Raw genomic sequence first — 13,351 nt, 5'->3', positions numbered from 1 at the left:
TGCACTCCCAATGATGTTCTTTATTTTAACTACCCATGAAGTACTTTTAATTCAATTTTTTATAACTTGGATTTTTCATACTTCTAATGGGTAATATCACAGAATTTTTTTAATTTACATCCAAAACATTGAATTCGGATCACACCTAAAGAAGTGATGCAAACTCAGTGCAACGGCTGTTGAAATGGAGGACTTCCGTCCTATGACAAGCCTATGTTAAATTCATCGCTTCTGCGTCAATTTTGCACCACTTCCGGATCCAAAAAGAACATTTTCATTGCTTTTTTGGCGACGCTTTTTTTGCTGGGATATTAAGGAGGGTACTTTCAGTGTTACAGAAACAACAATGTCAGCCGCCACATTGCCATTTTGATTGTCAGTCAAATTGAAACATTGTTCAACAAGTGGGAAACAGAGGAATTGGTCCATATATGGGGAGGACAAATACATACTGACTACCCTGCCAACATTTTTTGAATTTGGGGGCGCTTCTGAGAATCCCCACTACGTCGAAAACAATCATATACGACATCAAAAACTCGTCGGAAAAGCGCCGTCACTATTGAGAAGTTGTACCACGCCATGTTACTACGGAAAAGTTTCTCATCAGTGCAATTATTAGGTGCCTATTTAGATCAATTTCGAAGGACGCCAATAAGAACCCCTGCAAACTATCAGAAAAAGTGCATTTTAAGGTAATTGTAGAAGAATCATTGTGGTCAAGTAAAACACGATTGTGTAGATGTTTATTGATTTGATTAAACATTTATAATTTCTTATAAATATAACATTTTTCGGTTTATCTCATCACATTTAACATAATTTTTTGCATTAATAAAAGAATGATGTTGAGTTTTAAGTAGCAAGTTACATATTGCAGCGTCTATCAGCCAGTTTGTTTATTTTCGATGGAGACAGCGTGCCTGGAAAAATATTTGAAAAACGATCACTTTATTCTATTTGGAAAGTCGAAAATTGTTCACCATATACCTTTCACAATTTTAAGCGTAATATCTATGTTTTCAGAACTTTATTTTCGTTTTTATTTAAATAAAATATAACAAGCTGGTTGCGCTTGGCGTTTCACAAAAAATAAAATGGCTCTTCTAACAGTAGTGATGGCAAAATACTTTCATGTACATTTTGTACTTTTTGATATGCTTCCCCCATCACAGTTCTCGATGGTTGTGGTGACATTTACGAGTCTGTGGTAGCGATGAGGATGAAATGGAACTTTGAAATGCTGGCAGGGCATATGGGCCCATGATTTAACCTTCTTGTTCAGCCATGTATTGTCCCATACGGGGTTGGCTAACTATCAATTACGTACGTTATTGATTTGAGCCCGTATGATATGGGTGTGGTAGCGATGGGTGATAAAAATCGAACTTTGAAATGCTTGCAAATTTTTAATGTGCCGGTAACCCTCCGGTTCAACATATATGAAGTGTTTTACGGTTTATTACCCCTTACCCTTATCTCATACCATTTTTACTATTTGTTCTTTCTCCGAAATTGTTTACTTTCAGAGGATTTTTGGAAAGTTTCTCATTACAATTTTTGTTCATACCTTCATTAAAAAAATGCAAAGAAACACAACTATGATTTTGCCATGGCACGTTATGTTTTGTTTCGTGTTTATAACCAGGCCGCAGATGAGTGATGCCAAGTTTGGTGTTTGTATTTGACAGCTGGCTAAACACTTTTATTAAATAAACAAGCAACAACAGATCGTAAAATTTACTTTGATTAACATATTTCAAATATTCATTAATCGAAGCTTGGCAAATATATATTTTGATAGATGGATTTAAAGAAATCTAAAAAGCCCGATGACTGGATAAAGGTTCAAAGCAAAAGTCGTCCTGGGCGTTATTATATGTTCAACCGTTCAACTGGTGAAACTAAATGGCTAACATCAGAAGCAGAAACGAAAATTTCCGGTACTTTACCAGAAAAAAAGGAAGAGAAGAAAATAAACTCCCCTCCACCAAAATTACCAGGTATATGCAATAAACCTTAAAGAGCTTGACTTCATTAATTATCGGTAATTTCCTTAATAGCACCGAAACCCTTGAAAACTCCTGCCCAAGACCGCCTTAAAAGGCTTCAACACAATATTAAGCTTGAGCAGTCAAAGAAGAAGAATAATAATATATCACGACGTGTTTCCGCAGAGGATGAAAAGAAATCCAAAAGCGATATAGTTGATAAAGAACAACAAGAAAATGTGCAAGAAAAGCCTACTACCAGCAGTAAACGTAAATTCACATCACCATCAAAACCGAGTCAAACATCACCTTCCCGGCTAAGTAAAAGACTAACATCCTCATATAGCGCTTTAAGTGTCGATGAAGAATTGAAAAAACAAAATGGAGCCAAAGGCAAGGTCACATCGTCACCAACCAAACCCCGACGGACTTCTCCAAGAGTTATTGAAAAAAGACGACACTCACCCTCTCCATCAAAATCTGCCAGTAAAAGAGAAAAGGATGAGACAATAACTGAAATTCTTTCCAGTGGTGTTTCACCCAACAAAACACCTGAGAAAGTTGTCGAAAGTCTACTTCCGGTTTCATCCAAATCAAACTCATCAAATAACCTGCCATTGCCGAACGTTCAAAATTCTTCTTTGAGTAATTTACCATCAACCTCACCAAATAACTTGCCATTGCCCGACACACAAATTTCTCCCTTGAATAATTTACGTACTGGATTTATAAATAAAATCAAGAATTTTTGTACATTACCGTTTTATAAGAACAAATCGAAGGATGAGAAGGACACACGACTATTGTCGAAGACATCATTTAAACCACAGAACAAGACTGAACAACAAAAGGCGAATCTTCCATCATCGTCTATTCACTTGGCATTAAGTGAACTGAGAGAAGAACAAAAAAAGATTGCCTCTCCAATTTTAGATAAATCCAATGATATTTCTATCGGTTCACCACCCTCATTCTATAGTACTCAAAAAACTTTTAGTAGTTCTTCGAATCAACTAAGTTGTTGCTCTTCTTCGTCTGCTGTCCAGCAAGCATTGAAAGAGTTAAGACAGGAGGGAAAAACACTGGATTCATCGCTACCAAGTACGCCGACAAATTTAAACATTCCCGCTTATCAAAAAGGCTCAGGTGAGTAGTGCAAAATAATATAGGCGTTTTCAAATACTTTGTGTGAATTAAGGTGCATCAGAAAACATAAAGCCCCAAATATTTTAATGTGTTGTATAAATATGTTAGGATTTAATATATTTTCTCACTGTGTCTGCCGCACAGAAAAAAAATATATTTTGCCTTCAATCACGAAATTAATTGATGCAATTAATTTTGAAATAATTGGGCTTAAAACATATTTGTTTAAAACAAATTAATTGATTGGTTTGAAAATTTCAATTAATTTTATTTAAAAAGACAATTAACTTTTTAATTGATTCAATTACAAATTGGATAATTCAATCAACAATTTTAAATTATGCCTATTGAAAATTCAGTTTTTTAGTTGATTCAATTAATTATTTAGATAAAATTATATCCAATTTTCAATTAACTTTTTAATTAAATCAGTTAAACAATTAATTGAGTTTTGCAGTCGACAACGGTTAAATTAAACTGTTATTGGAGCAATTAATTGTTTACTAAATACCGCGAAAATTTTCACTTATTTTTTTAACTAACTTTGGGTTATTAGTTTGATTAAAAAAATGAGTGTTTCAATTAATTTTTTATTTAAAGACATAACTATTTTCAATCAATTTCTTAATTGACTGTATCCTTTTATTTTGATTAAAAAATTGATTGGATTATTAAAAATTAAAAAAAGTAAATAATTCTTTTAACTGACTTACCACCATTTTCATGAAGCTCCGTTAGTGCTACGTTAGCTAACGAACTTTTAAACCGTATTATCTACATATCTGTCATCTTGCGTATATATTCCATATGCCAGTTAGAAACTTAACTGCTGAAAAATTTTCAGTTAATGTTTACCGGAGAAAAGATATTTCCATTTTCTTTCTGTTAACTGGCAGTTAAAGCCTAACGGAGCTACATGAAAATGGCCGTTAGTCTCCGGAGTTTGTTTAAAAAGTTCATTGTAACAGTTAATTTTTTAATTAAAATTTTTCAATCACTGACCTAATTGACTTGTTGTTTCTAGTTTGATTAAAAATTTAATTGTATCAATTAATTTTTTAATTGAAAAAGTTTTCAGATTCAATTAACTTTTTAATTGGAAATATTTTGGTGATATTTTTTTGTAGGTGCAAATTGAAGTTTTTCGAACTAAATCAACTTACAAGATAATTTAGTAATGAAAATTTTAGCGTGTCAAACAAAATCCTATGTCTCGGATCCCTCTCAAGAAATTCAAATAACCAAATTCGATATTTAAAATGTTAAGCATTTAATCAAGCAAGACCTTTTCTACCATACATATAATAGATATAACAAATTATAGTAAAATTTTAAATAAAGGTTATATTTTTATTTTTTTTTTTTACAAAAATTGTGTTTTAGCCAATTCCCGCCTAGATCGTTTAAGACAGTCTCTACAATTACAACAAGCTACTGCGAGTGGTATAACAACACCTTCTACTACACTTGATACAACCCCCGACAAATTAAATGTTTCTCCCACACCTTCTTCTGAATCACATTTTAATTACTCGACAAATACTATTTTTCACACTGCCAATAATACCATTAATGATGGTAAGTAAATAAGTCATTTTTCTTTAAAACACAAATACTCAAAAATGTTTATATTATAGAACCTGAAGCTATGGACTGGCAGCCAATAGATTTACCCATAGATAATAAAAAACTTAATGTATGTGATAGCGAAGCTAGTCTTTTAAGCATAAATGAAAAGAGTTCTATAAAAAAATCTAGTACCAAAAGTATTCCTGAGACCATGGGTGATATCTATGATGCTGTAAATGAAAACCTATTACGATTGACGGCTGAAAAGAAAGGTGTGACTGCTCGTAATAACAACAAGTGGTTAACGGATTTTTATTATTTTGTTGTCGATACTAATGTACTACTGGAACATTTGACATTCATAGAAGACTTGACAAAATTGAAATTGTGTGGTAAGTACATATATATAATGGTGATGGGAGAATAATAAGTTTGCCATTCAGTTTGTAATATATTGAAATATCAAGAATAATAAGTTTGCTATTCAGTTTGTAACATATCGAAATATCAATTTTCGACCATATAAAGTATTTATATTCTTGATCATGGTAAATATAGCGAGCATATAAACCGATCCCCGATTTGACTTCTTGAGCATATATGAGGGTTGCCTTTTATATTTTTGCAAAAAAATCGAAAAGCGCTCTATTTTTTTTTTTTTTTTCTCAAAAAATTCTCCTAGTATCTGATTTTTGTGAAATTGCAAATATAGATATAGGTTAGATCCATAAAGAGATACTCCAAGTTTGCTATATATCGGTTTGATAAAGCCCCCAAATAATTGTATAGGGCATGGAAGTCACGATTTTCTTCCTATTTCCTTAAAATTGAAATCTTTGTATTTTAAAACCAATTTCACGATTTGACTTCTTGACGGTACACAAGCCGCAATTTTATAAGAATTGCTTGAAATTGTGTTAAAAAATTAGAAGTATTTAAAATCCGTAAAGAGTTGTGCTAAATATAGTTTACATGGAACAACATTTCCATAAAACTCCCTTATATATCAATCTCCCGATTTGACTTCTTGGATCCATAGAAAATATATGGCATGTAGCCTGCCATTTTTTATATCCTTTATATTGCTAATTTTGTGGTAATTTTTTGTTCATATAGTCTCCATTAGAGTAGTTCATAGTAATTTGCTAAGTCGGCGCCTCAAGGGCTACGAATTTTTTAAATAAATGGAAATAAATATAGACTGATTAAAATACTCCATTTCGATCAATAACACTTCACTCTCGAATCATATGAAAGGCGAGATTTGCATACCAATTTCTTGAACGCATAGAAAGAAATTCAACCTTCTAATGACCAATCCCGCCTTTAGGCGGCATTCATTAAATCAGCAAGCTTTTACTAAAACGCCCTTTAAGACAACAAAAATGAATAAAATAAAAAAAAACTTAGTTAAAACTATACCAGAGGCTTTACAGCATATACTCAATTTTACCGTATAATTTTTTCTTGTGTAGGGTTCTTCTTTTTGTGTCGTTAAGATTGAATATTTAATCCGTTGGCAAAAAAAAAAAATCGGCCACTAGAGGGTTAAGTTTCCTTTAAAAACTAAACAAAACAATATTACATTTAAAAATTACTAGAGAAAATTTGCTATTTTAGCAAACAGTTAATGCTATTATCTATTATTTTATTGCCCATAGATACCCAAGGCAGTATGCTGTATATTCCATATAGTGTTCTACAGGAATTGGATAAACTGAAAATGCGTTCTGGTTGCCAAGAAGGTGTGAAAACACTAGCTGTACGAGCCATAAAATATTTAAATAAAAAATTGGAAAATAAGTCACAACATGTTTTAGGTAAAATTTGGATATAAATTTCAAATGGATTTATATTAAATTGATTTTTTAATAATTTCTTTTCAGCTCAAACTGCTTTGGAAGAACGTGATCATTTTATTGACGTGAATTCGGCAGATGACAGTATCATTAATTGTTGTTTGCAGGTCAAAAGACATGTGCCCAATATACTTTTGCTTACGGAAGATGTTAATTTACGCAACAAAGCTGTATGTAATAACATTCTTGTAGCGACAAAATCAGATTTGATATCCAAGCGATATAATTCAACATCGTGCGATGATAGCACATGACCTAATTGGTGGAGATCTTTTCGTTTTTCATTTTCTTTATTTCGAAATGTAAAATTTCGTTAAATTTTTCTTTACAAAAGAAAATATTTATAATACCAAAAATTTCTATATGTTATGTTTGTGTCCCTTTTGTGATACGATCAATTTGTTAAATAGAAATATATACTATACTCTATATATATTTTATTATTTTTTGTATATTTTTGTAGTTTATACAAAATCATATGTATTTACTTAAATGTAAATAGAATAGTGTATATTTGTATAACTTGAAGTATCCACTTCATCTCGTTATGACCTCTACTACCTATGATGTCCAAAATGAATATTTTTATTTTTATAAAAAAAAACTGAATTATATAAATATAGGTATTTCTTCATGTGTTAGTTTTGTCAAACTGATGGCAAATTACTTGTGAAAAATATATAACATGAAAACTAAATAAAAAAAATGTTTTTTTTTTGGGGAAATTAGTTTAGTAGTTCAATAATAAACATCCAAATTCAAATTTAAAAATTTAAAACCGTTTTTAAGGAGCAGGGACGTGTCTCTGCTAATTTTCCCCTGCAAGTTGCAAATTCGAATTTATCTTCACGCACATTGCAATGTCTACACTAAGAATGACCTTAGGTTAGGTTAGGTGGCAGCCCGATGTATCAGGCTCACTTAGACTGTATTCAGTCCATTGTGATACTACATTGGTAAAATTTTCTATAGAAATAAAATTTTAACAAAATTTTCTATAGAAATAAAATTTTGACAACATTTTCTATAGAAATAAAATTTGGACAAAATTGTCTATAGAAATAAAATCTTGACATAATTTTTTATATAATTAAAATTTCGACAAAATTTTCTATAGAAGTAGAATTTTGACAAAATTTTCTATAGAAATAAAATTTTGACAATATTTTCTATAGAAATAAAATTTTGACAACAATTTTTATAGAAATAAAATTTTGACAAAATTTTCTATAAAAATAAAATTTTGACAAAATTTTCTATAAAAATAAAATGTTGATCAAATTTTCTATAAAAATAAAATGTTGATCAAATTTTCTATAGAAGTAGAATTGTGACAAAATTTTCTATAGAAAAAAATGTTGACAAAATTTTCTATAGAAATAAAATTTTGACAAAATTTTCTATAGAAATAAAATTTTGACAAAATTTTCTATAGAAATAAAATGTTGACAAAACTTTCTATAGAAATAAAATTGTAATTTATCTTGCATCGGCCTTACGGCTTTAAATTACAAAATTGAGCAAATAAATAAATAAAAATTTTGAAAAAATTTTCTATTGAAATAAAATTTTGAAAAAATTTTCTATAGAAATAAAATTTTTAAAAAATTTAAATTTTGAAAAAAAAATTTCTATAGAAATAAAATTTTGACAAAATTTTCTATTTTGACAAAATTTTCTATAGAAATAAAATTTTGAGAAAATTTTTTATAGAAATAAAATTTTGACAAAATTTTCTATAGAAATAAAGTTGTAATTTATCTTGCATCGGCCTTAGGGCTTTAAATTACAAAATTGAGCAAATAAATAAATAAATACATAAAAATTTCGATAAAATTTTCTATAGAAATAAAATTTTGATAAAATTTTCTATAGAAATAAAATTTTGACAAAATTTTGTATAGAAATAAAATTTTGACAAAATTTTCTTTAGAAATAAATTTTTGACAAAATTTCCTATTGAAATAAAATTTTGACAAAGTTTTCTATAGAAATAAAATTTTGAAAACATTTTCTATAGAAATAAAATGTTGACAAAATTTTCTATAGAAATAAAATGTTCACAAAATTTTCTCTAGAAATAAAATTTTGACTAAATTTTCTCTAGAAATAAAATTTTGACAAAATTTTTTATAGAAATAAAATTTCGACAAAAATTTTCTATAGAAATAAAATTTTGACAAAATTTTCTGTATACATAAAATTTTGACAAAATTTTCTATAGAAATAAATTTTTGATAAAATTTTCTATTGAAATACAATTTTGAAAAAATTTTCTATAGAAATAAAATTTTCACAAAATTTTCTATAGAAATAAAATTTGCACAACATTTTCTATAGAAATAAAATTTGCACAAAATGTTCTATAGAAATAAAATTTGGACAAAATATTCAATAGAAATAAAATTTTGACAAAATTTTTTATAGAAATAAAATTTTGACAAAATTTTCTATAGAAATAAAATTTTGAAAAAATTTTCTATAGAAATAAAATTTTGACAAAATTTTCTATAGAAATAAAATTTTGACAAAATTTTCTATAGAAATAAAATTTTGACAAAATTTTCTATAGAAATAAAATTTTGACATTTTCTATAGGAATAAAATTTTAACAAAATCTTCTATAGAAATAAAATTTTGACAAATTTTTCAAAGAAATAAAATTTTGACAAAATTTGAAGAAATATATTTTTTTTATTTCGTAGTTGTTTGGTAAAATTTTCTTCAAATTTTGGTAGATTATTTTTGGCTCAGTGACAACCGTGATTGTGCTTCGTCAAATCCCAGAAGGCCTATATTGACATTCTGGGATTTGACAATGGTAGAAACAATGCACACTTTTGTTGTTCTGAAAATCATTTGGTTATTGTATGGCTGGGTTTAAGACTCTCCTATGGACAGGTGATCACACAACTAACACCCATTATTGATCTACCCACATCAGCTTCTTCAAGCTGCTACAACAACAAAAACAACCGTCAAATTTCTCTGAACGCACACCTTTTTTGTCGCTCGATAAACTTGTTGCAAACTCGTATCTATCTTGATGGATTAAATGTGGAATTGTGTTAAAACAGGTAACATTGGTATTCATTTTTTTTTCATCTTGTACCTTGTTGGCGTATCTAGTAGGAATTTTAAAAAAATAAACATTTCAAAGGCTGATTGAAAATTCTGGAATGATGGCCTAAAACATATTGGACCCCCTATCTGTCTGTATGTCAATCTAAACTAAAATACTAAAGAGATTGGAATTCTACTTTTCCAAAACCATGATACCAATTCAAGGAAAGTAAATATTTGCACACATAATGGAGAACAAGATATGGTTAAAATTTGAAATTTATGTATTTAGGTTATCTGCGCCCAGCCTCATCCACATTATACCTAAATATTAGCATTACAAACACCGGAAGATTTTTTCACCAATTACTTCCGGCTTTTTAAATTCATGTATTTTTTATGGGTTTTCTCAAGTTTACAACTGTCAATTGATTAGAATTTTTATTATCTGCCTATAATGTGGTTTGTGCTAATATTTATTTAAGTTATTAAAATTGATAAAAATTGCACCAATTTTAATTAGATGTACATTACGAAGAATGAGAAAACTTCTTTGAAAATCCATAATTAGATAAGATTAGCAAAAAGATTTGTTTTGTTTGTCTCAGACTTCCAAAAAATTGCATTGTTAATAGAAGGAAAATTTAAAATCTGTCGATTCAGTGGGAAATGTAAAGTGACACCGTAAAGACGTTTTTTGTGTAGTCCCGTATTAAGTATTTTAAAATTTCAAAGTAAGTTTTATAGCAATTGAAATCAATTTTTATTAGAAAAGTAAATTCAATATATCAGGGATCCTTAATAGTGCAATATAAAATTAAGACTATGATAAAATATAATTTTGAAATGAAAGTGTTTAAAGTAGTGAGTGAGTGAGTGAGTGAGAATTTTTTTTACCACATAAAGTGTTTCCAAACCGAAATCGATTATTCGATAAAATCGTGAAATTCCAATCCCAATTGACCACAAGCATTCCACAGGGGAAAACTTCTCTCAATCAATCAGTTTGTCCTCAATGATAATGGCATATTGCAATTGATTCAACTTGATTTCAAATGATCTAATATGTATTGAATGTAAAAATTTCTCAATCGCCTATATTCATTGTACACTAGCAGCTTTTCACCACTTATGCTAAAGTGTCCCCAGGAATCTTGTGTAGTCATACTTGATTTAGAGAGTATATTTAGCCGAAATCAGGTAAGTGCAGCTGTCTCAGCGAGTGTCCAATCAAGGGCCACATGACAGGCGTCACTTGTTCGCTGAAACTGGAATTGAATTCTATAAAAAAAATTTGCAAAAATGTTATTTCTATAGAAATATTTGTCAAAATTTTATTTCTATAGAAATTTTTGTCAAAATTTTATTTCTATAGAAAATTTTGTCAAAATTGTATGTCCATAGAAAATTTTGTCAAAATTTTATTTCTATAGAAAATTTTGTCAAAATTTTAATTCTATAGAAAATTTCGTACAAATTTTATTTCTATAGAAAATTTTGTCAAAATTTTATTTCAATAGAAAATTTTGTCAACATTTTATTGCTATAGAAAATTTTGTCAAAATCTTATTTCTATAGAAAATTTTGTACAAATTTTATTTCGTTATTGTTGTTTTTGATCTCAGCTTAAAGCCATGCATTGACTAAACTACAAGTGTAGCTTAACCAACAGAGGAAAAGTGTGCTTGTCAAATTTATTTGGGCAAAGCCCTATAGACTGCAAGATGGTTGGATGTACAGCTGTTTCGGAATTACCACATTCCTCATCAGCATCCTCTACTTGCAGCAAAACTATCAACCAATTATCAGAATAAGTTCGGGTAATTCACTCAACCCAAAGTGAAATACACTTGAACCTTCCGAAAAAGGGTTTAATAGTCGGCTACTGCCTAAACAAATTTGCAAGCATATCTCTTTTCCTTTGCCACTATTAAACCCTTTTTCGGAAGGTTCAAGTGTATTTCACTTTGGGTTGAGTGAATTACCCGAACTTATTCTGATAATTGGTTGATAGTTTTGCTGCAAGTAGAGGATGCTGATGAGGAATGTGGTAATTCCGAAACAGCTGTACATCCAACCATCTTGCAGTCTATAGGGCTTTGCCCAAATAAATTTGACAAGCACACTTTTCCTCTGTTGGTTAAGCTACACTTGTAGTTTAGTCAATGCATGGCTTTAAGCTGAGATCAAAAACAACAATAACAAACAAAACGAATGAAAATTTTATTTCTATAGAAATTTTTCTCAAAATTGCATTTCAATAGAAAATTTTGTCATCATTTTATTTCTATATAATTTTTTTCAAAATTTTATTTCAATAGAAAATTTTTTCAAAATTTTATTTCAAATTTTTACTTCTATCGAAAATTTTGTTAAAATTTTATTTCTATAGAATATTTTGTAAAAATTTTATTTCTATACAAAATTTTGTCAAAATTTTGTTTTTATAGAAAGTGTTTTCAAAAATTTATTTCTATAGATGATTTTGTCAAAATTTTATTTCTATACATAATTTTGCCAAAATTTTATTTCTATAGAAAATTTTGTCAAAATTTTATTTCTACAGAAAATTTTGTCAAAATTTTAATTCTATAGAAAATTTTCCCAAAATTGCATTTCAATAGAAAATTTTGTCAACATGTTACTTCTATATAAAATTTTTTCAAAATTTTATTTCAATAGAAAATTTCGTCAACATATTATTGCTATAGAAAATTTTGTCAAAATTTTATTTCTATAGAAAATTTTGTCAAAATTTTATTTCTATAGAAAATTTTGTCAAAATTTTATTTCTATAGAAAATTTTGTCAAAATTTTATTTCTATAGAAAATGTTTTCAAAATTTTATTTCTATAGATAATTTTGTCAAAATTTTATTTCTAAGAAAATTTTTGTCAAAATTTTATTTCTATAGAAAATTTTGACAAAATTTTATTTCTATAGAAAATTTTTTCAAAATTTTATTTCTATAGAAAATTTTGTCAACATTTTATTTCTATAGAAAATGTTTTCAAAATTTTATTTCTATAGATGATTTTGTCAAAATTTTATTTCTATAGATAATTTTGTCAAAATTTTATTTCTATAGAAAATTTTGTCAAAATTTTATTTCTACAGAAAATTTTGTCAAAATTTTATTTCTATAGAAATTTTTCTCAAAATTGCATTTCAATAGAAAATTTTGTCGACATGTTACTTCTATATAAAGTTTTTTCAAAATGTTATTTCAATAGAAAATTTCGTCAACATTTTATTGCTATAGAAAATGTTGTCAAAATTTTATTTCAAATTTTTACTTCTATAGAAAATTTTGTTTAAATTTTATTTCTATAGAATATTTTGTAAAAATTTTATTTCTATAGAATATTTTGTAAAAATTTTATTTCTATGTTACTTCTATATAAAATTTTTTCAAAATTTTATTTCAATAGAAAATTTCGTCAACATATTATTGCTATAGAAAATTTTGTCAAAATTTTATTTCTATAGAAAATTTTGTCAAAATTTTATTTCTATAGAAAATTTTGTCAAAATTTTATTTCTATAGAAAATTTTGTCAAAATTTTATTTCTATAGAAAATGTTTTCAAAATTTTATTTCTATAGATAATTTTGTCAAAATTTTATTTCTAAGAAAATTTTTGTCAAAATTTTATTTCTATAGAAAATTTTGACAAAATTTTATTTCTATAGAAAATTTTTTCAAAATTTTATTTCTATAGAA

The 13,351-nt window shown here is 27.7% G+C and overlaps 2 protein-coding genes across 2 annotated transcripts in view; both read left to right on the top strand.

Moving 5' to 3' along the window:
- The first annotated feature begins 1,708 nt into the window (after positions 1-1,708).
- Positions 1,709-7,093, top strand: Swt1 (Swt1 RNA endoribonuclease). Its single transcript, XM_075301275.1, has 6 exons — positions 1,709-2,003; positions 2,064-3,137; positions 4,521-4,715; positions 4,775-5,098; positions 6,368-6,526; positions 6,593-7,093. The coding sequence occupies exons 1-6, from the start codon at positions 1,805-1,807 to the stop codon at positions 6,817-6,819; spliced, it is 2,178 nt and encodes a 725-aa protein (XP_075157390.1). The 5' UTR covers positions 1,709-1,804; the 3' UTR covers positions 6,820-7,093.
- Positions 7,094-10,322: 3,229 nt separating this feature from the next.
- The window catches only part of LOC142230631 (solute carrier family 53 member 1-like), a 68,673-nt gene continuing 65,644 nt past the window's right edge, over positions 10,323-13,351 (top strand). The window contains exon 1 of the mRNA XM_075301273.1: positions 10,323-10,362. The gene's annotated coding sequence lies outside the window, so the exon portion shown is untranslated. The remainder of the gene's footprint in view (positions 10,363-13,351) is intronic.

Source organism: Haematobia irritans, chromosome 3 (assembly GCF_050003625.1).
Source record: "Haematobia irritans isolate KBUSLIRL chromosome 3, ASM5000362v1, whole genome shotgun sequence".
Classification (NCBI taxonomy): Eukaryota; Metazoa; Arthropoda; class Insecta; order Diptera; family Muscidae; genus Haematobia; species Haematobia irritans.
Note: the sequence above shows the minus strand (reverse complement) of the source record. Positions and strands in the feature narration are given on the sequence as shown.